Source organism: Oenanthe melanoleuca, chromosome 2 (genome assembly GCF_029582105.1).
Source record: "Oenanthe melanoleuca isolate GR-GAL-2019-014 chromosome 2, OMel1.0, whole genome shotgun sequence".
NCBI classification, from domain to species: Eukaryota; Metazoa; Chordata; class Aves; order Passeriformes; family Muscicapidae; genus Oenanthe; species Oenanthe melanoleuca.
The window spans coordinates 7,349,527-7,374,274 of record NC_079335.1 but is presented as its reverse complement, the minus strand read 5'-3'; the positions used below and the strand labels follow the sequence as shown (position 1 = coordinate 7,374,274).

At 38.7% G+C, this 24,748-nt stretch overlaps 1 protein-coding gene across 1 annotated transcript in view; it reads right to left on the bottom strand.

Annotated features, from left to right (window-relative positions):
- ZFAT (zinc finger and AT-hook domain containing) overlaps positions 1 to 23,303 on the bottom strand; it is a 75,619-nt gene extending 52,316 nt beyond the window's left edge. The window contains exons 1-3 of the mRNA XM_056485292.1: positions 23,116 to 23,303; positions 13,261 to 13,431; positions 7,402 to 7,662 (exon numbers count right to left, since the gene is read on the bottom strand). Coding sequence (XP_056341267.1) covers positions 7,402 to 7,662; positions 13,261 to 13,431; positions 23,116 to 23,134 — 451 coding nt within the window. The 5' untranslated portion in view covers positions 23,135 to 23,303. The remainder of the gene's footprint in view (positions 1 to 7,401; positions 7,663 to 13,260; positions 13,432 to 23,115) is intronic.
- Positions 23,304 to 24,748: the final 1,445 nt, after the last annotated feature.

The window sequence follows — 24,748 nt, the reverse complement described above, 5'->3', positions numbered from 1 at the left end:
TTAATACAGTTGTAAATTATTCATTTATACTAAAAGCACATAGATCTAACACTGATATTTTTCTGCAATACTTGAAAGGGATATTTGAAGATAAAGAAAAATCCCCTTCAAACAGAACCTGCTTGTGCAGTGGTTTCTTTTGGTGTGCTGAGCAGTGGTGGAAGGAAACAAACAGACTATCTCACAGGTCTCTTCCAGCCTTAGTGAATCTATGAAACAATTTTCTTCATTAAACAGCCTCTATTAGTTTATTAGCAACAATAAAATTTCTCAGCAGGACTGGGCTACCAACACAAGAAAGTCTTCTCCTAAAGAATCAGAATACACATAATCACAGAATAAACTGAGTTAGAAGGGATCCACAAGGATCACGGTGTCTAACTCTTGGCCCTGCACAGGACCATCCCCAGGAGTCACACCATGTGCTTGAGAATGTAATCTGCTTATTGAGTTGCTTTTCTGAGGGTATTTCACATACTGGGTTAATTACTCTGTTTTTATTCAGTGGGCAGTAAGCAAAACTGAAAAGCATTAGAAAAATGTTCCAAAAGATTTTACATACCTATGGACAAAACATGTTTTAGCTAAAAGAAATCCAGAAATATATATTAGAATGAAAGCTCTGATGAGGAGAACAGAATTTTTCCACTTCACTAGGGATCATGTTATTCCTAGTAGCTTTATGAATAGAATCCAAGCACCTTACCCTGAACTCTCCTTTCTAACCATTAGAAAGATTCTAACCATTAATGAGCTTAATGAGGAAGTAAAGTGGCTGAAGACAAACAACAAAACCATTTATTAGCTTTTCATGTTAATACACATCTCTATTAACTTTTGAGTATTGGAATTTTTCTAAAAAATGGAGAACCACAGATTTGAGTTTGTGATCCATGTCAGTGAATAACTACAACCATAGTAATAGGCCAACAAACGTACCACATTGGTTTTTCTTTTCTGACATGCCTCTGTCAGGCAGATCAGTTTGGCAATTCTTTCAGGCCAACCAAGGGTTAAAGTGAAGAGATGTACAACAATATATATTGCTGACAGTCTCCCTGCTTTCAAAACAGACAACAAATACTATTTTAAAAGATTTAAAAACAACAGAAAGAATTGCAATATAAAAATATTTTTTGTTAAAATGGTGCTGTTTAATATGCATATATTCATATTCATAGAATATTTGTGCATGTAGGCTAAGCACTAAAAATTATGGCCATACAAAAAAATTTTCATACAAAACCTAAAGCTGGTAAGTACTTCAAACAAAGAATTGAATCTCAACTGCCTATATGACTCAAATATCTCAACTTTCTCAATATGAGCTGAGAAGACTCAGCCCCTAACAGGAGGACTACATTCAGTATGAGCAAAGGTGTGAGGAATCTACTGAGTGCTGGGCAATCTCAGTGAACACAAAAAAAAGCACACACATAGATTGGAGAGAAACAGCAGAGAGAAAACTCCACTGATTTCCTGATCATACGTCAGCTAACAGTGCTGAGGATCTGTAAGAACATTATCCCCTCCACGTGATGCCTGATCAAAAGAAAAATCATCTCTCTAAAGCGATTTGTTGATACTTAAATATTAAAATTTATTTACTAATTTGATGCCTGTTGATGGCAGCAGCAATCATTCTACCCCTGTCTGAAAGAAATATCTTCCAGAAACAATTTGGTGATAAGGAGCTGAGGTGCACACACTGTCAAAAGTTTTTGCTACAAAGAGAACTATTTCATGGTCTGTGTGTAACCTGAGACTTAAAAATCCTTCAAACCAACACTCCCTATCAAATCACCAAATGAACAATCACCTTAACTCTCAATAACAGCTGCTTTGTTCCTGAACTCCCTCTACACCAAAAAAGCCCTGAAGTGAAAGGTGTGCTCTAGGAAAGGATTAAAAGGAAGACAAAGTATGTTTTATGTTTTAATTAAAAAGAGCTTCAACTTCAACCATAGGGCTCAAAGAGCCTTTCTATAATATGTGGCCATCTCATCAGTATTTAGCTGTCTTCCTGGAAAAAATACCTTCACAGTTAGAATCATGGATTAGAGTGTCAAATAAATGCTTTGGCCATCTCAGCTAGGAGAGTTCTGCTGTATAATAACTATCACGGGTTATAAAGGAACATCCTTGGATGATTTTAAGATGATTTGTGAGAAAATGAAGTATATGCCACTTGAATAGCTAAGCTGAGTTCCTCAGGCAGTAAGAGCCTTGGCTTGCTCCTGAGCAGGTTTGTTTAGACAATCTGTCTCACTCTGCACCTCCCTTGCTAAGCAGTCAGCTCAGCACTGTCAGCTGGAGCCTGGGCCCAACAGATGGACAAAGTGACCTCCCTCCCCAGCAGCGTGCTCCTGCAAGAAACACAGTGCTGAGCTGCTTCTAACACAATTAAGAAATGGTCATGTCTGTTGATTAGCAAAGCTACTGCCAGCTCTGAATTAATCAAGGCTTCCAGTGTCCCATCAAACTGTACTGTTCATCTGTCCCTTGGTTCTGCTGCAGTCATTAATTGGAGGAACTGCTCTCAACATTTGTAATTGGATGCACAGCATTTCGTAAGCATAGCTACACAGCCTTAACTGGTATGTTTTTAAACTGCTCTTCATTCAAATCAATGTTTTTTAACCTCTAGAAAGTGGTATTTCATAGCAGCAGGAGAGTACCTTGGAAAAAAGGAAGTGAACTTTTAAAAAAAGGAAGTGGCCATTTAAAATTAATATAGCAGATTGTTTCTCCTGCAGTGAATGACATCCTACTTGCAGGAAGAATTCAATTAAATTAGAATCCAGCTGATGGCAAAACCATTTTAAACTAAGGCCAAAAGTGACATCTTTAAGATATATGTAGGCTCCCACTTCAGCAGGATTGAATAGCTCACTCCAGAGAAGGGACTGTAATCTGTCTTCCACTCAAATGCCATTCCCTGGCCATTAAATGTCCTCTCTTGTATCTCACCAGCCAGATCCAAATCATTAGCCAGAACTGTTAACTTTGTTTAACCAAAAAGAAATAGGTGTATACACAGCTTGGCTTACAGAACAGCAACTTGCTTAGGCAAATAAGCCCTCTATGAAAAAATATATTTTCTAAGCATGTGCATGGGGAAGTTGGAAATACAGGGGATGTTTTTCAATCCTGTGCTGTATTGGCTTTGTGTGGCCATGGTTTGGTAGCAGGGGGGCTACAGTTTGGCTTCTCTGATGGAGAATTGGGTTTATTCCTCATTATCCTGCTCTGATTTGATTGGTAATAAATTAATTCCCCCAAGTTGTGCTTGTTTTTCCTACGATGGTAACTGGTGAGTGATCTCTCCCCACAAAACTTTTGTTATATATTCTCTTTCCAGTCCAGCTGAGGAGTTGCTTTCTGGGCACCCTGGAGTCCAGGCAGGGTCAACTCTCCAGATTTGAAAAAAAAGTCAAATTTTTTTTTTTTTTTTTCCTGTTTAAGTGAACAGGCCCTCAAGATGAAGGCAATCATTATGCTTTAAAGGATCAAATTAGATGCACAGAGGATGCCAGTAACCAGTAAGGTCTGGTGACTCTGGAAAGAGGAGAACTATCAATGAGTCACTAACCTCAGAGATCAATGCAGATCACTAACTACAGAAGTAAAGACAGCAGAGACCACTGCATTACCAGTTATTCCTCTGAACAATACGTATGCAGTTTGAATGAAGTTTCAACTCTAGTTTCAACAAGAGTTTTCTAGTGATTTATTTATTTTAACTGTCCATTATGTTAGGGATTTCAACACTTTTCTTGCTGACCTATAAAAGACAGCAAAACATTAATATTTAACCTCCCACTCAAAACATGTATTCAGTTTCTCTGAATAGAGAATAGCACAGAGAATAACTGTATAATATTATTTATATATACATATATACACATATATATATACACATTTTCAATATTTTCATGCTTAGCATATTTTAGCAATAGCCAAAACATTATTTTGGTCAAAATTAAAAAATATTGCATCATATGAACTGGTATGAAGAAGGTTAATTCCACTGCAGCCAGACATAGTGCAAAGTGAGAACATCTGATTACTAATCAGGTGTCCACAGCTTTACAATAAATGTACAATAAATTAAAGACATAAGAAAACTAAAACTATAGAAAAATCTCAGAAGCATTAAAAGAACAGGTAAAAGTAATTTCAAGTTGGAAAATACCTGGATAAAAGGAAAAAAACCCAACCTGTATATACTAGGTAAAATGTCAAAGACTAAGTGAGAAGAACCTGCAGGCAAAGCTCCTTGTGAATTTTAGCCATCTATTTTGAACTGTCTCTGACATGCAGAAGTAGATATTACATTTTTGAAAGATTCAAAGACCTTCAATAAAATCTTACATCCAGCTCTAAGAAAATCAGCTACAGTGGATTCAAGAAAAAAAAAATTACCAATAAAATGATGGGTTTTAAATTGACTCTTAAGAGTACAAGAAAGATCTGTCTGTATTTCTAAATACTTCACTGAAAACATAATAGTAAGAAGGAGTCAGAAAAATTAACCATAATATAAAGAGGAAACATGAAGGGAAGAGTAGAACAGCAAAAATACACCTCATGCCACAGTATGAACCAGGAGGGCTCTGAAGAGGGATCTGGGCAGGTTGGATCAATGGACTGAGTCCAACTGTGTGAGGTTCAATAAGGCAAAGTGCCAGGTCCTGCCCTTGGGTCACAACTGCTCCATGCTGTGCTCCAGGCTGGTGGCAGAGAGGATGGACAACTGCCTGGAAGAAAAGGACCTGGAGTTGTGGGTCAACAGTAGCTGAACATAAGCCAGCAAGTGCCCAGGTGGACAAGAAGGCAAATGTTACCTTGGTTTTTATCAAAATTAATGTGGCAAGCAGGACCAGGGCAGGGACTGTCCCCCTGTACTCAGCACTGGTGAGGTCACACCTCAAATTCTGTGCTCAGTTTACAAGAAGGACATTGAGGGGCTAGAGCAGGTCCAGAGAAGGGCAGCGGAGCTGGGGAAGGGTCTGGAGCACAAGATGAGGAGAAGCTGAGGGAGCTGGGGGTGTTCAGCCTGGAGAAAAGGAGGCTCAGGGAGAACCTCATCACTTGCTACAACTGCCTCAAATGAGGCTGTAGCCAGGTGAAGGTCAGCTCTTATACCTCTTCTCCAAGGTAACAAGTGAGAGGATGAGAGGAAATATCTTCCAGTTGTGTCAGAGGAGGTTTAGATTGGGCATCAGGAAAATCTCTTCATTGAAAAGGTGATCAACCATCAGAACAGGCTGTGCAAGGAAGTGGTGGAGTCAGCATCCCTGGAAGCATCCACAAGATCTGTGGATGTGACACTTGGGGACATGGCTTAGTGGTGAACATGGTTAGGCTGAGTTAACAGTTGGACTCGATGACCTTGGATGTCCTTTCCAAACTCAGTGATTCTGTGATTATGCAAAAGGTTATGGGGAATATTGTAGAGACTATTATAGAGAACCCTAGGCAGAGAACATACTGTTCTTGCCAGTTCCACAGAGTTTTGAGCTACTGACTGTATTCATACTTTCTTAGAGGAAAATAATAATGCACATACTACTTTCATCTACATATTCAGAAACTGCAAAGTTGTCTCAAAGCAGTTCATATGGTAAAGCCAGAAGTGAAAAATTTTCCTGTGATTGGAAAGTAATCAGGAGACAGTTGAAAACTGAATTTCCCATATGTATTCCAAGGAAGAATTATGTCTTCAGGATAAAACCAGCCCCAAATACTCTCACAGTTTGCAGTCAAGATAGAAAGCTTCCAAAAATTGGAACCCCTTGTTTTGGTGACCCCCAAGTCATTTGTTGTTGACTGTTCGAATTTGCTTGACTGTTCTGCTTTTATCATGGAATAAAAAAAAAAAAGTTCCATCTGCCCAAAACTGAGGCTATTTTCTTTATGAAGAAGGAAAAGGATGAGCAATTTAGTTTGGAATATTTGCCAGTGTGTTTTGTAGACTAATGAAAATAAGATTTAGGAGCTATAATGAGCCAACAGGTCAAGAACAGGTAATTTGGATTTATACTTTGACCTGAGAGTTTATTCTAAAAGGACATTAGAAAAGGTGACATTTCTAAAATATGCAAATAATAACACTGGACCTAGCACACACAAATAGCAGAGGGCATGGACACTTGGGATGTCAGAGGTGAGACAGCTGGAGTAACTAACATTTTGTGTAGTTGAAAAACTGTAGCACTGATGACAGTAAAATACAACCAGGTACTTTAGCAAAGCAAGAGTTTCTCTGCTCTGACAACATATTCTAAGCTTATTTTAATTAAGCTTTGCCACAGAAGTTAAACTCTACATTTCAATGAAAATAAAATAGTCATACTAGTTGCGTAAAATCATGACAGACTGGAAAGAGTAACAGAAAACTGGAAAAAAAAAAAATCAATGGCATATTTTGTCTACAAGCAGAATGCACAATATCATACTGAGCAACTGTAGCAAAAGAAAAACCTAAATTTTACCATCAACACAAGACTCATATGAAGTTAAGGTAATTGGGACTAAGACATTGCTTTGTATGTATGTGACATTCACCTTAGGGAAAAGTTAAATAGGCAGAGGAGATAGATTAGAGGAATAGAATAGAGGAGACGATTACTGCACATCCCTTCAACTACTCTATTCTGAACAAATGTTCACTGTTGTTTTTTTAAATTGACTGGGGTTCAATGCCCCAGGGCAATGAGGGTTTAAGAAACCATTTGGGCAGTGCCCTTAGCAGCTTTAACTGCTGGTCAGTCCTGAATGGGTCAGGCAGCTGGATAAGATGGTCATTGTAGGTTCCTTACAACTGAAAATAACTCCATTCTGCTCTGTTCTACACTAAACATTTGAGAGGTTGAATATATGCAAATCAATCTTAAAGCTAAATTTAAACACTGGACTCTCCTATGCCAAAGACTATCATTCACATAAAGCTTTGTCTGAGTTTGACATTATTTTTTATAAATAAAAGAAGCCATCCAGAATAGCAAACTCTATCAAAAGAAGAGAATTCAGGCTGCCCCAGTCACAGAACAGAAATACCTGTACAGGACCATCCTTCCTCACCTACGTGTGATACTCACCTGCACAGCCTATACCACTTCTCATTGAAAAACTACAATCCACTCATGAGAAACAGAACAGTTGCTAATGCAAAACAAGCATTTCAGGGAGTTGTATGACAATCATTACTGTAATAAACATTTTGACCACTTTGAAAGAAGTTTGAACAACTTGTCTAAGTTCAGTTTTGGTTTTTTGTGTTACAAGGAACAGACAACTCCATTTAAAGCCAGCACTGGGGATTCCAAGCCAGCTCTCGTGGTGGGAACACACTGTCCCACAACCTACTTCAGATATTTTTGCTGGATGTTTTCTTACCTCCATCTCCTTCTTCTTCTCCTTCATTGAGAACAATGATGCAGATGTGTTTAGTCAGCTGTCGTGTGTTGGAGAATTTCCGATTGCATTTCCTGCATTCCAGGCTGCCTGGTGAGACTTCAGGTGGTTCTGGGCCTTCTTCTGTCCCAGCTGGAGCCTCTTTGCTGGGAACAGGGTTATTTTCTGCCACATCTTCATCCACACAAAACTTCTTGGTGGACCCTTTTGGTCTGCCCCTTTTCCTCTTCGCTACGAGAAGCTCTAGAAAAGAAAATTAAAGTGTAATTAAATTCCATGGCTAATTAGCTAATATCCCTCTGATCTTTGAAAAATAGGTGCCTTAAATGAAGTTTGAGTGGAGTTATCCCAAAAGCTTTAAAAAAAGGCTAGCATCACACAAATTATTTCAAGCAGTGGTATTTGCTGGCATTTCTGGTAGCTGCACAGCAATAACATTTGTGTTATTGAGATCAGCAGAAGTCAAAGTGCCACAGTTTTACTTAATTACACTGCAAGCACTCTTCTAGACTACAGTGCAACTCTATCAGCACATGTATTCTACAAAATTGCTCTACTGTGTTTCAACACTACAAAAAGGCTTTTAAATTTAAACAATTTTCAAATAAGTATTGAGGTATTGAGATGTAATTAGAGAAAAACAATGGATATTTAAGAACCAAAATCTCATTGTCCTTTTAATATAGTGAACACTTACTCCCTGATATTTTCTGTGGTTCTTGATTATCAGCAATTTCTAGCCAAAAGCTGGCATAAAAATTGTTGGTAACAAATAAATTCCAGAAGTCATGCAAAAAATGTTTCCTTAATTAAAATCAGAAGTTATCCACAATTCCTAATAAATACAATTTAATTTTACATTTTCCTATCTCTGTAGAGGAAATATTGATGAAATCCATGATATGCAGTGCACAGAAATTCATGACAATATAAATTATATTTCTTGCTTAAGATTTCTCTCACCACTGCTGCAGAATTACAGATATTGATAAATTGAGATTGACAATGTAGACGTCTGAAAAACCATGAAAAGAGAGAATATTAAAAGAAACCAAAACCACAAAAATTTTTCAAGCACAGGTGTGAAAAGACCTCATTGAATTGGTTGATTTAGAGGATATGGAAAAGTAAATGGCTTAAGGAATCTGAAATGAATATGATGCAGGAGAACAGGAGAAAGTACCATCATGTTATTCATAACCTATTCAGCATTTCCCTAAAATATACCAGGCAAAAAAATACCCCACATTCAGAGACCACAGCTTTGAGTTAACAATGTAATTACTATCAAATGAAAAAGAAAGCATTCTGTCTTCTTAGAGGAATGACCTGTCTACCTAAAGAAAAGTAATAAAACTCCTAAAAAAACCTCACTTTGAGTAGAAAAAATGCAACTGTTTCCCATAACTTTTTTCAACCCTTCACTAGTGTCCTGAACTTTCACACTACTCTAGCAAAAGACGTTTGCTCAGCTATCAGCCAAAAAGGAAAGGGAGGTTTCAGTGCTGTCAAAACTTCTCTTTGCTACCATTCATGTTATTTTGATATCCATCCATCACAGCAATAAGTATTTGAGTTAAAGAAATTAACAAACAATTAAAACAAACCAAACAACAATTATCTTTACATCAACCCATCAAAAGGCCACAGTTTTCAAACTCTCCAACATGAGGAATACAGAGGTGGATGCTGTGGATACAGACTACTACAAAATAGTTAAATCCAAGGATTGGAAGACTGAATGCAACCACCATATTCTCTGTGTATGATATTCTTTTCATTCCTTTACAATGCAATCATCAGATTACCCAACAAAAAGAAATTAAGAAAAATCAGGTCAAAGAGATGCTCTTCCTGACTGTTTTAGTGCAGATTCAATGAAAAACAGAACAGCACTTTCATATTAAGACAGAAATAGAAACAAAATCTCGCATGCAAGTGGAAATGGGAAAATTGCTCCTTTAGATAGGTGGTGCTAGAACCTCTGCTATGGCTTAAGATATTGCACTGTGACTACTAATGGTGTGGCAAATAAAGAACGTGCAAATTTTAGAAATGTTTGCAAATGTGTCTACAAGTAGGAGAATTTACAGCAGCTCTCAGCCATTTAAAAGGTTTGGTGGCAAGAGGAAGGCAGCAAACACAGAACAGGAGGGCTCATGTGAGCAACACATCATCAGAACTTCCAAGGCTTATCACAGTCATTTCTTTTCCTTGCTCCTTGGTTTCCTTTTTCCAGGACAGAACTTATCTCAAGCTACTTTGAGCTAACAATCCCAGAATTAAATTTTTAACGAGGCACATAACCACAAATTCCAGCTGTGTCCCTACCCAGCTTGTCCCCAGTGAGCTCTTCACACTGCAGTACACAAATTCCAGCTCAAACCACCTAAGATCAACAGCACACAGTAATTTAATAGCAGAACATTGTCATTCATCTGACAGTACATAACCAAGTTAAACAAATATTGCTTATTAGAAAAAAAAAAATCTATTTAACTGCTAAAAATAAAGCAGTATAATAAATAAATAATAACCCCCCCCACCATCACTTATTTCAAGGATGCTTAGTCATAAATAGAATTTCTAAACTGGTCATTAAAAAGATTTTGAATTAAGATCCTGTTCCCTCAAGAACAACTTAGTTGTTTCTGGGGATTTTGCACTCATTACAGACTGACTGAAACCAATCTTTATGCTGACTGCTACTGGATGAGCAATGGCAATATCCAGGGAAGACATTCTGTGCCATGCTCTATAATTATGTACTCAAAGACATAAAAAAGACACTTCAAAAAGAGAGTAATGAAACAAACCGTGTGTCTATTTTTATACTGTTCCTTCATAGGAATTGTTCACATAAGCTTCTCCTAATCAATCTATTTAATACAAAAAGTTTGTGAGAAGCCACAGAATGCTTGTGCAAATGTCACTTAAACCTCCCAACCATATGTTAACAGGTTGAGACATTATGCAATGTGAACCCTTCCTCAAATGTCAGTATAAAAAGCTTACATTTCATCAGTTACAACAGCACAGAGTCTACTGCACACAGTGTCACACAAATGCATGCATGTAAATCTCATCCCTGGCCTTATTTTGTTACTGCTCTGTTTTTGTACCACCTCCTCAAGTATGAATGCAGGCTCAGGCTGCATCCTTGTATTCAGGCAAGGATGAGGCTGATGTACACACTGTGGTTTTAAGTGACCCTAATGAGCTGCACTCCTTGGAGGAGATTATGACACTCAGACTGTAACTTTCTTCAAGGTTTCATAACCAACAGAGACACGCATCCCATAATCCAGATATAGCCCAAAACAAGCAACAATCCATCCGGTAATAACACTATGAATAGGTGAAGCCAGGGCCATTGGTGCTGTGCCACAAATCCTCACCAATCTGACTAGGCAGAAGCAAAAGAAGGCTAAAAAAAGCACTGTGAAGAATGATAAAAAGCCTTAGGCTAAACTGGACTATGAATGACTACAGTTACTAGGTAAATACCTGTCATTTCCCAAAACAAAGATGTCACATTCCAGTGCTGGACAAAATGTGACCTGTACATAGATGTATAACAGCAACATCTCCCTGGTACTCTTGGTTCCATCGGATAAAATAATTTTAACATCATTGTGCCAAAACATTTAGGAAAAATAAACTCTAAATAGATCACGGCTTAATGATGGGAAAGTGGCATGACTAAACAAAATTCAGCAGAGAGCACTGCAAATAAAGTAACAGTAGAGTAATAAACACATATTACATGCCTAGCACTTTACTTGTCCCAGTACTTACAAAATCATTAATTTATTACTCAGGCAGAACAAAGAGCTCCTTTAGCAACTCAGCATTCTCTCTTCTATACCAATTGTGGGGTAGCTACAGTATTTACTAACACTTAGAAGAGAATTTACACTTTCAAAGGACAAAAAGATGCTCACCTATTAGTCACCAAGTACTAAAAGTTGTAATTTCTATGACTGTCATTCACCAATTACTTCTTCTTTCAGTGACAATACTGAGTTACTACAAAGACTGGTTCACTGACAAATAATTGTATGCTATAAGCTTTCTCAGTTTTATCTGCTGCAGATTCCATAGCAGGAGGGAATAACTGATGCTTTGAAAGAAGAGCTCTTTCCAAATGCTATGTTTTGCTTTAGAATACCGTATTTTTTTAAACAGAACACAGAAAATAATTAAATGGGACTTCAGAACCCTCTTATCCAATCAATTTATCTGATGGGAAAGTAGAAATGCTAAAGAATGCCTAGAATATTATTAGAAAACTGTGGAAAAGTAATTTACCTTGGCATTCTTACTGACAGCAGATGGCAAAGAGTTGGGCTACATAACCTGAAAAAGGTGGCACCATATGAGCACATCAGATGAATAAAAGTATTCACTAAGAATAATGAGAAAGGTAAATTATTAATATATAACTTAAGAATGTTATATTTTACATAAGACTTGCAGAGTTGTTTTCTAAAAAGTCAATTATGTCTAATTTCTACTGCTTCAGATCACAATGGTAATTACAAACTATCCTCATAAATGCACAAGCATGCTGAACACATACAATACAGAAAGTGCAGATACTCCTGACAAAAATGTCAAGAGAAGTTTGCAGAAGAGCCTTTTTACTAAAATGAATAAGAATATGTTACAAGGTATCACTCTCACTGTGCTCAGAAACATATGTAGTGAAAGGATAACAGGAAACAAAGATTTGAGAAAGGAAAATGCATTCTGCATGCCCGAGGAATTAATTCCGTGCTGTGAAAATAAAATTAGGATGACATTTTGAAAACTGATTTGAAATGTATTCATCATCTTCTGATACACTGGTAATTTTGGGCATTGTGTGAAATAATATTCTGGTGAGATTCTTCCTCAGCAGCCACCTGAGGAGACAGCAGCTCTAATGAAATACTACATGACCATTATTAGAAATAGCTTCTTATATTGATGAAATTAATTTAACCAGTGAATTACTGCCTGTAAATAAGTGAAGAAATATCACATACGTATGTTAACACCAAAAAAATTCTTAAATCGATGGTCCATAAGCACATAATTTTTAAAATAACGAAATCATAATGATTTTAAAATCCTAGTATATGTGTTAAATAAGAGGTTTGCCAACAATATAAATCTATTATTCAGTAAGGGCATAGAAACAGGTAAGAAGTCTGGATTATTTTGAACCCATTGCTAATATTCCAAAGTATGGCAATTATGATCAGTTAAAAATGGAATGGAATGAATGTAACTTCTTCCACTGCACAGTAAAATTTTTATGTGCAATTAATTCAACCTCTGATTGACTAATTTACCAGCATGACTATCAAAACACAGTTATAAATTATTTTTAGTTCATAAGTTATAAACAGTTATAAATCATGAATTGTGCCACTTCCTTTTTGGAATAGAACTATTAACAATACCTGAATCACAACAAACAAGCTGGACAACTCAAAAAGGACACCTAAGCCTCAAGACACATTCTCACCCATGGTGTCCTTTTCACTGCTGCTAGACAATCTTCCCACTGCTATTACAGAGCTCAAATTAAAGCTGTAGGAAAACTTTGCTAAACTTGACATTGAAAATTAATGAACCAATGTCACTGTTCCCTAAGACACACTGAGTTTATCCATCCCATCTGTCATGTGATCTACTCCAAGCTGAATGAAATTTGGGGTGGTAGTTGCACAGTGATTATAAAAACAAACTCTGGAAACCATTCTATACACAATGCAGAGCAATCACACCACAGGTTTTATTAAAAAAATATGTGACAATGAAAATGAGGTTCCTCTTAATTTATGAATGTACCTTCTCCATCTTTGCTTGTGTTTGTGGGTACTGTTAGAGGCTGGAGAGGAATGATGATGTCATCCACACTGGTCCCCTCTTCTGTGTGTTTCTCAGAGACATGGGACAACAGCTCGGACTTATTTGGTGAAAATAAGTTACAAAGCTTACACATGAAGATGGAATTGACCCCTGAAAAAACAAGTTTATAAACAAGGAATTAGTGTTTTCAAATGTGAGTTATTTATGTTACCATCAGTTACTGGGATTTTGGTTCAGTCAACATAGTAACTGTAATTTACTTAAGACACATAAAAGGCAGCAATGAGGTGAAATGATGAACATTGTGCCACTAAATGAACACATTCATAACACATCTCCAAATTAATTAACTGAAGAAATGGGTAAACTGCTAGCTAGATCCTCATAGGGCAAAGAATTTCTTCTGGCTGAAATCCTAGAAATGTTTTAACACAACACAAAAGGAAGAACAACAAATTAAGACCTTTTTCCCCTTCCAGCCTCAAACATCATTATAATTTTATATATATTCAAACACACAGTAAAATTATATGTAAGACCGTTATCAAGTTCCAAGAAAAGTTCCTGTTGATTTAAGAAAAACAAACAAACAAAAAACAAACCTGAAAACAAACTAAAAACCTTCAAAGCAGCAGGAGCAAATGAAGAATGTCATTGAAACTTCCCGTGGTCAATGCTTTAAACAGAAATTTGACACAACTTTTTTGGCAAAGCATTATGTTTCTTTTAAATTCACAGGTACTTTAAGTGCAATGTGACATCAAAGCCTCAAGAAAGTAAAGAACAATAAAGAAGGATTAATACAATCCCAGATTTTTAAAAAAGCTCAAAAATTTTGGCCACAGAAATTCAGAGGATTTTGTTTTCTAACGCTGAAGTCTTGCTAAATTTAATGGTTGATTATTGAAGAATACCTACTCCCTTCAGGGTCCAATAAAAGAAAAGAACAACCAGGGACCAATTTTAACAGCACACTTATTCTCCACCTACATGTATAAAGTTCTGGCCCAGAGACTGGTTTCAATTGCTACTCCACCTCCCTATGAAAAACTAGGGACATAAACCCACTGAAACCAAGCTGGAACAAGCAGCTTCTCTTCTGCAAGCAGCTTGTACTTCTGAGGTAAAAGTCAAACCAGAGATCATCGGGTAAGTACAGAAATAAAGTGGTAGTTTGTGAACTTTGGGATGAATCTGGGGGTAAGAGAACAGAGAAGCTGTATTTTTGGGAGCTATTTTTAAAACAAACCTAAGCACTCCCCTACTGAACTACTATTATTCCACTTCCTTCATGACACACTACTTATATAGCTCACCCACCCAAAAAAAATCTTTATTTAAGGTGTCCTGAAAGTTAAGAACAGTCTCTCTTTTAGATGTATCTGCACTTGAAATGCAACAAAAGCAGAGCTCAAAACTAACAAGCAGCCTTCATCTCTTTCAAAACATCTCTGACAAAACAACTCCAATGCTGCTCCTGTTGTTTGAAATATCCTCTTATTACACACAAGCAGCTATGTAAGTGTATGATACAATCAATGTGTTCTTGGAGCTCGGCTGGGCTCCTTCTCAGGCATTCTGCTGGCTTGAGCACACAGATATGTCTGTTTTGACTGCAGTATGTTGAAAAGTTCCTTTGAACTAGTTCTGCTCTAGTTAGCATTATTCTTTTTTTTTTTTTTAAGTGCATGAAGTCTGTTATTGACCCAGCATACAACAATTCTTCTTTTTAAATGTAAATGCAAAATAAAACCTATGAACATTTACCTAAACATTTAACCAACTGAAATTCCACTATTTAGGTGACATTTCTGTTTTGAGGTTCTATTTGTCACTGTTTCTGCTTCCTGACCTGCTGGCTGTTTTCCCTAGAAGTTCAGGCTCAGTGTTGTGTTTCTTGCCTCCTCCCTCAATAGCTGCAATCAGTACTCACACACCACTTTATCTCCCACTGCTCCCTCCTAGTGAGGACTTGGGCAGGGGCAGAAGAGCAACAAGAATGCCCAGAAGCCTCTGCGGGTGTTTAAAATGTTTGACTACCAAGGCCCCCCAAATCCAGATGTGAATAGCCCAGGTGGCAGAGCTCAGGGAGTGCCAGTGAAGGTGCAGGAAGCACCAGGAGAACACACACAGAAGATGCACAAGCTTTACTCAGAGGTGAGATGGAAACCAAACAAAGTAAAGAAATTGTTTTGGGAAGAATGACTGGAAAAGGAAGTCAGAGAGCAGAGGATAAATTCTGCTGATCACCAGACTAAACAAGTATGGAATAAGCAAACAATAATTGATTATGCAGTTGGTAATTAGGCAGTGCAGCAATAAAGCAATGAATTATAGTCAATTAGGTGTAAAAATCAAATAAGGAGTAAGTCAATTAACTATGCATGGAATCAATGACTAATTAGTGAATAATTAATTATGTAGGAAATCAACAGAGCAATTAATTAGGCAGCAATTAAATATGCAGAGAAAGAAAGGAACAGTAATCAAGTATGCAGGTACACAAACATCAGGAAATTCAGCCGAAACCAATCTGGGACATTCTGTTCACTAAATATGCTTTGTGGCAATTCATTATCTTCTGTTTGCCCCTATAAACTGTGCTAAATATACACTGAAATAAATAATATCAATAATTTTCTCCTTAATTGACTATGTGTAAAATTGAGTTATAACTTAAGTAAAGTCTTTTTTTCTAATTCTTCCAAAACCCTCAGTATATTGCTTAATTAGTAGGGTTTTTTTTTTTCCACACTAATAATATCTACAGCAAAGGGAGTTTAACAAATTGATTACTAAAAACAAAGAGCAAGCTGCAGACTAGAAAGCAGATTCCCTGATTCCCAATCTCCTTCACAAAGCATAAACCAGTATCTGTCCAGTTTTGCTTTAAAGCTGAAGTGGGAAAGAGGGAAGGGGCAAGAAAGAAGCACTTATCTTGGAAAGATCACTGAAACTAACAGTAAGTAAAGAAATCAAGGAATATATCATTGTCATAAGTACTTTTAACAATTGTATGACAAAACCTAGTGTAGAATCAATTTTAACTAACCATAAACTTTTATTTTGCCTAAAAGGAAGGCTCAACATTGGGTATTGTTCTAGTTTTAATAACTACTTTTACAAGACACACAGAGCAAGGACACAAATCTGTATTTATATATCCTAAATCATTCTAATGAATCCAAAACTTTTCACTTTTCCTTTCAAAGAAGCAAGAGTCAACTGCTGTAAATGCCTCTGAAGTTCTGCAGCTGTTAAAAATAATTAGACACATAATTAACCACAATTAAATACAAAAATAAAAAGTCACTAGGTATCTGTTGGCCCGCAGAAAAAGTTGATGAAATCAGTAATTATACATCTGGTCAACCTTCCTAAAATATGCAGCAATGAAGTTTAGAATATGAATAATTACTTATTTCCTTCTAAACTTATTACAGAGCTGAAACAAACTTTGTTGTCTTATCACCATCAAATCCTTAACAGGAACTTTCTCCAATTAAAAATATTTTTCCTCAGATTAGGACTTGGTCTTGTTGGGCTTTTTGGGCTTTTTTTTTTTCTTCTTTCTGCTGCTTCTGTAAAGATATCAAGTATAACAAAAAGTGGGCAGAACTATTCCAATCAAAAATTATTTGTTTTGTAAAAGAACTTTTCACATATAAATGTTGAGCATGTTAGATATTGAAGTGTCTAAGAACAATAAACAAGACTTTTTCTGTTTTGATAGAAGCAATGAAATATGAGGTAGCAGTTAATATGAAAGCAGCATGTAAAAAGCCAGTAACTTTTGTTTAAGACAAGCAACATTATTTCTTAGTAATAAAACATTTAAACTGAACATAAAAGAATGGGCAATTACAGAAGAAGAAATTATGATGTACTACTGTCAAATACTTTAAAAATACTATACTTATCAGATTTTACTACTCCTCTGAGCACATTAGAGGATTTTCATTTTCAAAGCCATCTCAGACATCCAAAATTTTCACAAACATGCTACACGGTATCTCTGATTTTTATTGCTTCACCTCCAGGGCACTTGTTTGCTGGTTTCCTGATTTTTTGTATGTTTTTGTTCTGCTGCCTTTGTTGTTGCTCTACTTAAAATCTATTTTCTATAGACCACATGACATTTTTATCATTATTTTAATAAAGACGCTGGTACAAACTAATTTTATTTCTCTTCATTTCTTAAAGAAAAAAAAAAATCAATACTAGTTTCCCGCTATTTTCTCTATTTCAATTCATCAAGAAAGACAAATTCATTCAAAGAAAAGGTGCCCCTGACCATGACTGTTCTCACTCTTACCTGCTAACCAGAATCAGGGCAATTTATTATCATTACTTAAGTGCTACAAACTTTATTTTAACATTAAGGAATACTGCTTCAGCAATGTCAGTACAGGATGCATTCCTGCAAACACTAAAACATGATGCTAAAATCAATACCACTTAATATGGTTTTATGGAACACCCAGTCATATACATTCAGCATTTTTTCCTAGTCAGGCCATAAGTGAAGTTTACTCAATGACCTACATCTCTAGAGGCTCTCAGGCATTGAATACAAGACTAAATTACAATGAAGTTTGTGTTTATGATTAAGAAATAATATATTTTAAAGTCTCTACTTTTCCTGTGAGGGTAGTGAGGCACTGGCACAGGTTGCCCAGGGAAGCTGTGGATGCCCCATCCCTGGAAGTGTTAAAGTCAGGCTGGATGGAGCCCTGAGCAATCTGGGATAGTGGAAGGTGTCCCTGCCATGGCAGGGGGTGGAACTGAGTGATGTTTAAGGTCCCTTCCAACCCAAACCATTCTGTGATTCTATGATCTATACAATACAAATATGCAAGGACTGAAAAACAAAAGCACACTAGTTAAGGTGCCTGGGGTATGAATTTAACACCGTGCCACTGTGAGCAGAACTAAGCTGGCAGCTCTGTATATAACTAAGAGAAAATTACAAGCTGAGAAATAAAAAACAGAAGAGCATCACGCTTTGCCTAAGCAAAAATTTAAGGAAGTATAAAAATGGTTTTAAATTGACGCTGAAGAGTAGGTAACAAGTGCAAAAGACCACAAAGATGAAGGTGATTCACCTTGCAGCAGGAAAAATCAGAGACTACTTTCAAATGAAGGACTACACAGAAATTAGTATTTTTTACAGGAAAGAACAAAAGAATTTCTTAGGTTTGTTTTTGTAGTTGTTTTTTTAAAAATTAATCTAACTACGACTACATCAATGCAAGAAGCCTAACAAAATGACAGAGTTGGAATGCCTGGCTGTAAACAAGGATTACTGACATTCATGTACTCAAACAAGCTTCTGATTGTTGTAATGCCAGTGGGTTACTACCACTACCAAAATATTGAGGACAAAGTAGGATACATTATTTTTAAAAAAATAAGGCCTTTTAGAAGCAGCTTAGGGTCAAATCTGATTAACAGGCTATTTTAACAAGTAACAAAATCCGTGAGGAATTTAAATACAGTGCAGAGAAAGTACAATGTAAGGACTACACACAAGCAACGACAACCTGACCACAGGGGTACCAATGACTGAAGCACACTGGAGAGGATGAAAGAGGTCACAAAGACAGAAACAATGTATTGTAGGCTTTAATTAACCATATGCAGAGTGGTTAAATGCCAGGTCAGGACAGGATGCCAAGATTAAAGGTTTAGACACCATTAATGACTGTTTCACCCAGCAAGCAGACAGGGAAACCCTATGAGGTGAAACAGTTCTTGAGTTTATGGGAAGTAAAACACAGGACCCTTTTCAAAGTGACATTATTTGAGAGTTACTCTGTAGCCATGATCAAAGTACTACTCAAAAACCCTCTTAAAAGAGTGATAAAGAGCCAAATGTTTGTGTTTTATTTCAAAAATGCAAACTATATAAAGATAAAAAGCATTTTTAACAAAACAAACCACAAAAGGATCCAAGACAAGTTAAATCCTTGAAAGCAGCATGAAGGCTATTTAAAAGCATCATATTTGATGCTAATCATCAAAGAAGATTTTAGAAACGGGAAGGAAAAATCTAGCACAGCTAAATAGCAGTGAAATGAACTTGCAGCAGAAGAAAACATCTTCATAGAAGTTTTGTAAAACGAGGAAAGCAAAAGAAGATTTAAATTGTGTCAAATTTAATGTAAAAACACAGTAAGGCAGGTAATTAAGGGTAATTTTATCAACTTAAAAAATAAAAAGCAGAATGCAGAAACATTTTAAAAACATCTCAGAAGCAACAGGCCTGCTCAAGACCCTGTGCAATGAAAAGTAATGTATATAGGAAAAAGACCCTTCAAAGAAGGTGAGCCCATAGCAAAATGAGTTTTTCAATTTGCTGCCATTTTATAATGGCTTGGGGAGGTTTTCAGAGAAAAATCTCTCAATTATAGCAAACACTTTAAAGGCAGTCTCAAAACAAAGTTAGGAACTGCACTCCTCGGAAACAAAACCTTAGAGCTAAAACAGACAGACCAATAAAAGAGATAGTCCTATAATATAAAGGCCTATTAAAAAAGAGAAAAGATCCCTCCTGTGTTTACATCTTTGGATATTGTCCCTCTACTGAAATAATAATAATAATCATAATTGTTATAAATAACTATGAAGCTGTTGGCTTTCACTATTATGTATTGCTTTTGCAAATTATTATTAATCACAACAATTTTGATACAGTACAGTTTGTAATCACTTTTAACTGCTTTAATACAGTATAATTTGTCAGCTTTTGTGGCCAATGTGCTAGCCCTGTGTAGCATATAAGTGTGATAAATATATATTATAGTTTAAGCTTTCACAAAATATTAAAATAGAGACTATGTGTAGTGCATTGTAATGTTAACCTTCGCAGAAGAAGCTAATGCCTTTATTTTTGTAACTGACAATGGTGAGAATAACTCAGACAATTTTGTGAAATGGTTGATGTTGATTTAATGTACTTGTGGATTATCTTACCTGCATGATAAGACAACATTGAAAAGAACCAGGTAAATAAACATCAAAAGAAAGAATGCAAGGAGGAATTAACCACTGACCCTTCAGCTATCTAGAACTGTCAAACCACAGAAGAGGAGGCCTTGTGAGGAAATAAAATATATAAATTCCATCTGCAGTATGACAGACTTTGAGAAAACAGGTCAAGGGTCAAACCAAGGAGAAGAATTCCCGGAACATGTAAACTCAAAAGAGTGTTTCAATATGTATAATCTTCATGAATATGTATTTTACCAATGTAATAAAAATTTGCACCTTGCAATAAGAACATTGCATGATGGAAATTTTAAGGTAGCTCAGCTGCTCCAGCATTTAAACAGCATCATTCCCATGTGTGGGCACTGCACTGCAGGGGGGTCTCACCAGGGCAGAGCAGAGGGGCAGAATCCCCTCCCTCCACCAGTGGCTTCTGGGCTGCCAGAGCACATTGCTGGGTCATGTCCAGCTTCCCATCCACCATCACCCAAATCCTCATCAGGGCTGCTCCAACCCATTCCCTGCCCAGTCTGTGTTTGTGCTTGGGATTGCCCCAGCCCAGTGCAGGGCCTGCAACTTGGCCGTGCTGAGCTCCCCAGGTTCCACCCAAGCCCAGCTCTGGCACTCTCACCTAAACCAAACACTTTGTATTTCACCAGCCTGACACTGTATTTGTGGAAAGAAACTTGCATTTGAAACTACCGGAGTTTTTCTGTTTACACACACCATCTTCACAAATGCTCCTGGAAAAGAAGTTCTTTAAAAGAAGACAACTGTCTCCACATATTTATATTGGCTAAAATATATAAAATTCATGAGTTGGATATCACATGGATTTAATAGGCTATTCAAATAACTAGGAAATTATTTGCAGTTTAGAATAATCACTTTATTAAACATGGAAACAAGATAGCTTTTCCATCATTAAGGCAAAAAAAAAACCCAAAAAAACGCCATAGTAGATATGCTTGCTTAGAGCAAGACATTTTTATTTTCATGTTCTAAGATCTCCCTCGTGTGGCTAAACACAACACTGCTTAAGGTTCCACTGAAATACACTAATGCACAGTATCAAAATGTGTAAGGTGCACTACAGATACCAAAACCCCTCAGAACCCCTCACAGTAGAAGCATAAACTATGTAATCAGTCATCAACTTCAGGATGCACTGTATGAAACACTCTGAACCCGATTTTTTGAAGCAGCCATAAATGCAAATGCATCTGAGGTCAGACATGCCTCAGTAGCAGCAATATCAAAAATACTGAAAACTCATGACAGGTTCAACCCCACTCAGAACTTTTTAATAAGACAAATGTGCTTGAATAAATATGACTTTATTAGTAGCACTAGTAGTAAGAGAATTATTTCTCACTGAAAGTTGGATCCCAGAATATAAAGCTGTCCTTGAATGTTTTAACAATAATCCACAAGTAACACAGCACCTGTTAGCTAATCTGCTACTCAGTTATTCTCCTGATAATGCAATTGTCCTTGGCATAAAATCCTGTTTCACAGAATATATGGGGTTGGAAGGGACCTCTGGAGATCATCTAGTCCATCCCTCCTGCCAAAGCTGGATCACCTAGAGCAGGTGAACAGGAATGCATCCAGGTGGGTTTTGAACATCTCCAGAAAAGGAGACTCCACTGGGCCGCCTGTTCCAGTGCCACACTCAACATAAAGAGGATCTTTTTCATGCTGCAGTTGAACTTTCTGGGTTTTAGAGTCAAGAGTATGGCTATTACCTCTTAGTGATGGTTTGAGTTATAAACTATCCATCAATATTTCTAAGGACAGGCAGAAATAACTCAGGATTCTAGAAGTTAAGTCAACTTGGGGAATGGCAACTAGAAGCCAAATTTGACTATACAAGGTAATTACCAGGCACTAAATTATTGCAACATCACTCCACAAACTTGTACTGCAACAGCACATAGGGATTGTGAAAGACAGAAAGCACATAAACAGCACTCCTGAGGCTGCCACCTCTGTGTAACTTTATTCAGTGCTTGAAAGAAAGCCAGGCCAACACAAGGCCTGAGATGACAGTGCGGTGGAAACATCCTTACACATCTTAAACATCTGCCTTCTGCAGCAGAACTGTGGGGACCCTGAGCTGTTAACACTATTTAGAGCGGCTGCCAGAGAAGCTCCGGGTGTTTCAAACCCAGGTGAGCAGAATCATAGAATCAGAGGATGGAAAGGGGTTGGAACAGACCTCAAAGATCATCCAGTCCCAACTTCCCTGTCACCGCCGGGACACCTCCCACTAGACCCGGCTGCTCAAGGCTTTATCCCACCTTTATCCCGGCTTTGAACACTGCCAGCCTTGGGGCAGCCACAACTTTCCTTGTCAATCTGTTCCGATCTCACCACACCCACAGTAAAGAACTTCTTCCTAATATCCAGACTAAAATTCTCCTGTTCCAGTTTGTACCCATTACTCCCTGTCCTATCACTACATTAATAACGAAGAGTCCCTCTCTGGCTTCCCTGCAGCCCCCTTCCCATCCTGGGAGGTTGCTGTGGGGTCTCCACGCTTCCATTCGGCACCAGCAGCAGCTGCAGCTGCTCCCGACTCGCTGCTAAGCCCGGCCTCGGGACGGGCAGCCGGGACACCGCAGGACTCCCCGGCTCGGGCTGCCCGAGCCCTCCGGAGCCCCCCCGGCTCCCGGAGCGCCTCAGGCCGCGGGCAGCGCGGGGCGATGGACGCTGCGACGGCCGCCACCGTGGGAACTACTTGTCGTGCGGCAGGCGCGTCACAGCCCCGCCGGAACTACTTCCCCCGCCCGGCGCGGGGATCCGTGCGCGCTCCCCCGCCCGCCGCCCGGCCCCGCTCACCTGCATCCGCCGGCTCCATCGCCGCGGGGGCTCAGCGGCACAGCGCGCCGGGGGCCGAGCGCGGCCCGCTTGGAAAACAGAGTGAGGGAAAAGGGGAAAAAAAAAAAAAATCAACAGCGAAAATCGGGTCCCCGTGCGGCGCCTTATGGCGAATCTGCCGCGGCCGACACGGCAGTGGCGGCTCGGCCGGGCTCGGCGGGGCGGGGCGGCGCCTGCGCACTGGCGGCCGCGCGGGGCCGCGTCCCCTGAGGCGCCGCCCGCGGGCTGAGGGAGCGGCGGGAGGGGGGTCGGGAGTGCGGGGACGGAGAGATAGGAGACACCCCACAGGGCAGCTGTGACACCCAGCACAGCCCCGACCGCCCGCCGCCACCTCCCTGTGCTTCTCGGAGCACCCGCCGCCCGTCCCAGGACCCGCGAGGCCGGGGCTGCACAGCTCAGGCTGACACAGCCTCGGGATGCCGAAGGCGTTTTGGTTCACCATCTGTAGGTAAAATGTGTTTTAATGAGCCTGCTACTTCAGCACATACGAGATGGTCATAGAATGAACTGGAAGAACCTTAAAGACCGTCTCGTTCCAACCCCTTTGCCATGGGCAGGGAGACCTTCCACTAAACCTGTTTTTTGCGAACCCCATCCCGCCTGGCCTTGAGCACTTCCAGGAATGGGACATCCACAGCTTCCCTGTGGATCTTGAGTCTATTCCACTCAAGAATCTGCAGAGTTTTGCCACCTTCACAGTAAAGGATTTCTTCCTGATTTAAGCAGACTCTCTGAGGTAGGAGCTGAGATCATGGGGACCCAGGATGTGTGTCCTTGTCCTCCGTGTCACCACAGGTAACTCGGGCAGGACTGTCTGAACAAATTTATGTCAGAGACCCAGGCAGAAGGGAAAAACCAGGCCTTTCCAGAGGCTGTGGTTGCTCCTTTGCAAAGTTTTTTTGTCACCTTTGACCAGATGTAAATAACAGAGCAATATTATAGCAGAGTCATCACTGGGTGTTCTGATCTCATGAGAAGCCTTGGGAAGCTGTCTTTAGCCTGCTGCCTTGACCTGCCCTCTTTACCTTCTGGACTCCTTGTGCCCATTTCTGCCCCTCTTCCCACCCAGTGCACATATCTTCTGGAGAACGTTTCATACTTCTAGGAGCAATAAAGATGAAAGCACACTTGTGCTCAGGCACACACTGCCCATGAAAGGAAGGGACTGTGCTCTTTTTTGGATATGAATAATATTCATCCTTACCTTGGCATTGGAAGAACATTCTCTGTTCCTTGAGTCACTGAGCCTCACTACAGCGAGTGGGGTGGATTGTCCTGCCAAGAAAAACACTTGTCTTTACATAAAACTGCTGGTTGAGTATCCATGCATCATTCTTTCACAGTTTCCTTACTGACAAAACTCAGTGCCACACCACCCATACTTTCCCTCCTGCATATCCTCTTGTCTCACCTCTTTTGTTGTTTTTCAGGTCCCAGTCCCAGTTTTCATTCACAGGAATATCTTTCCTGTTTTTTCTTAAGTGCTCTTTCCAGATGCTTTCTGCTCTTTCTCTCTCATCCTTGACATCTCTCTAGCCACTTGCAGATAAGCTCCTGCACACACAAGTATCTAGCATGTACAGCTCCCTGTTCC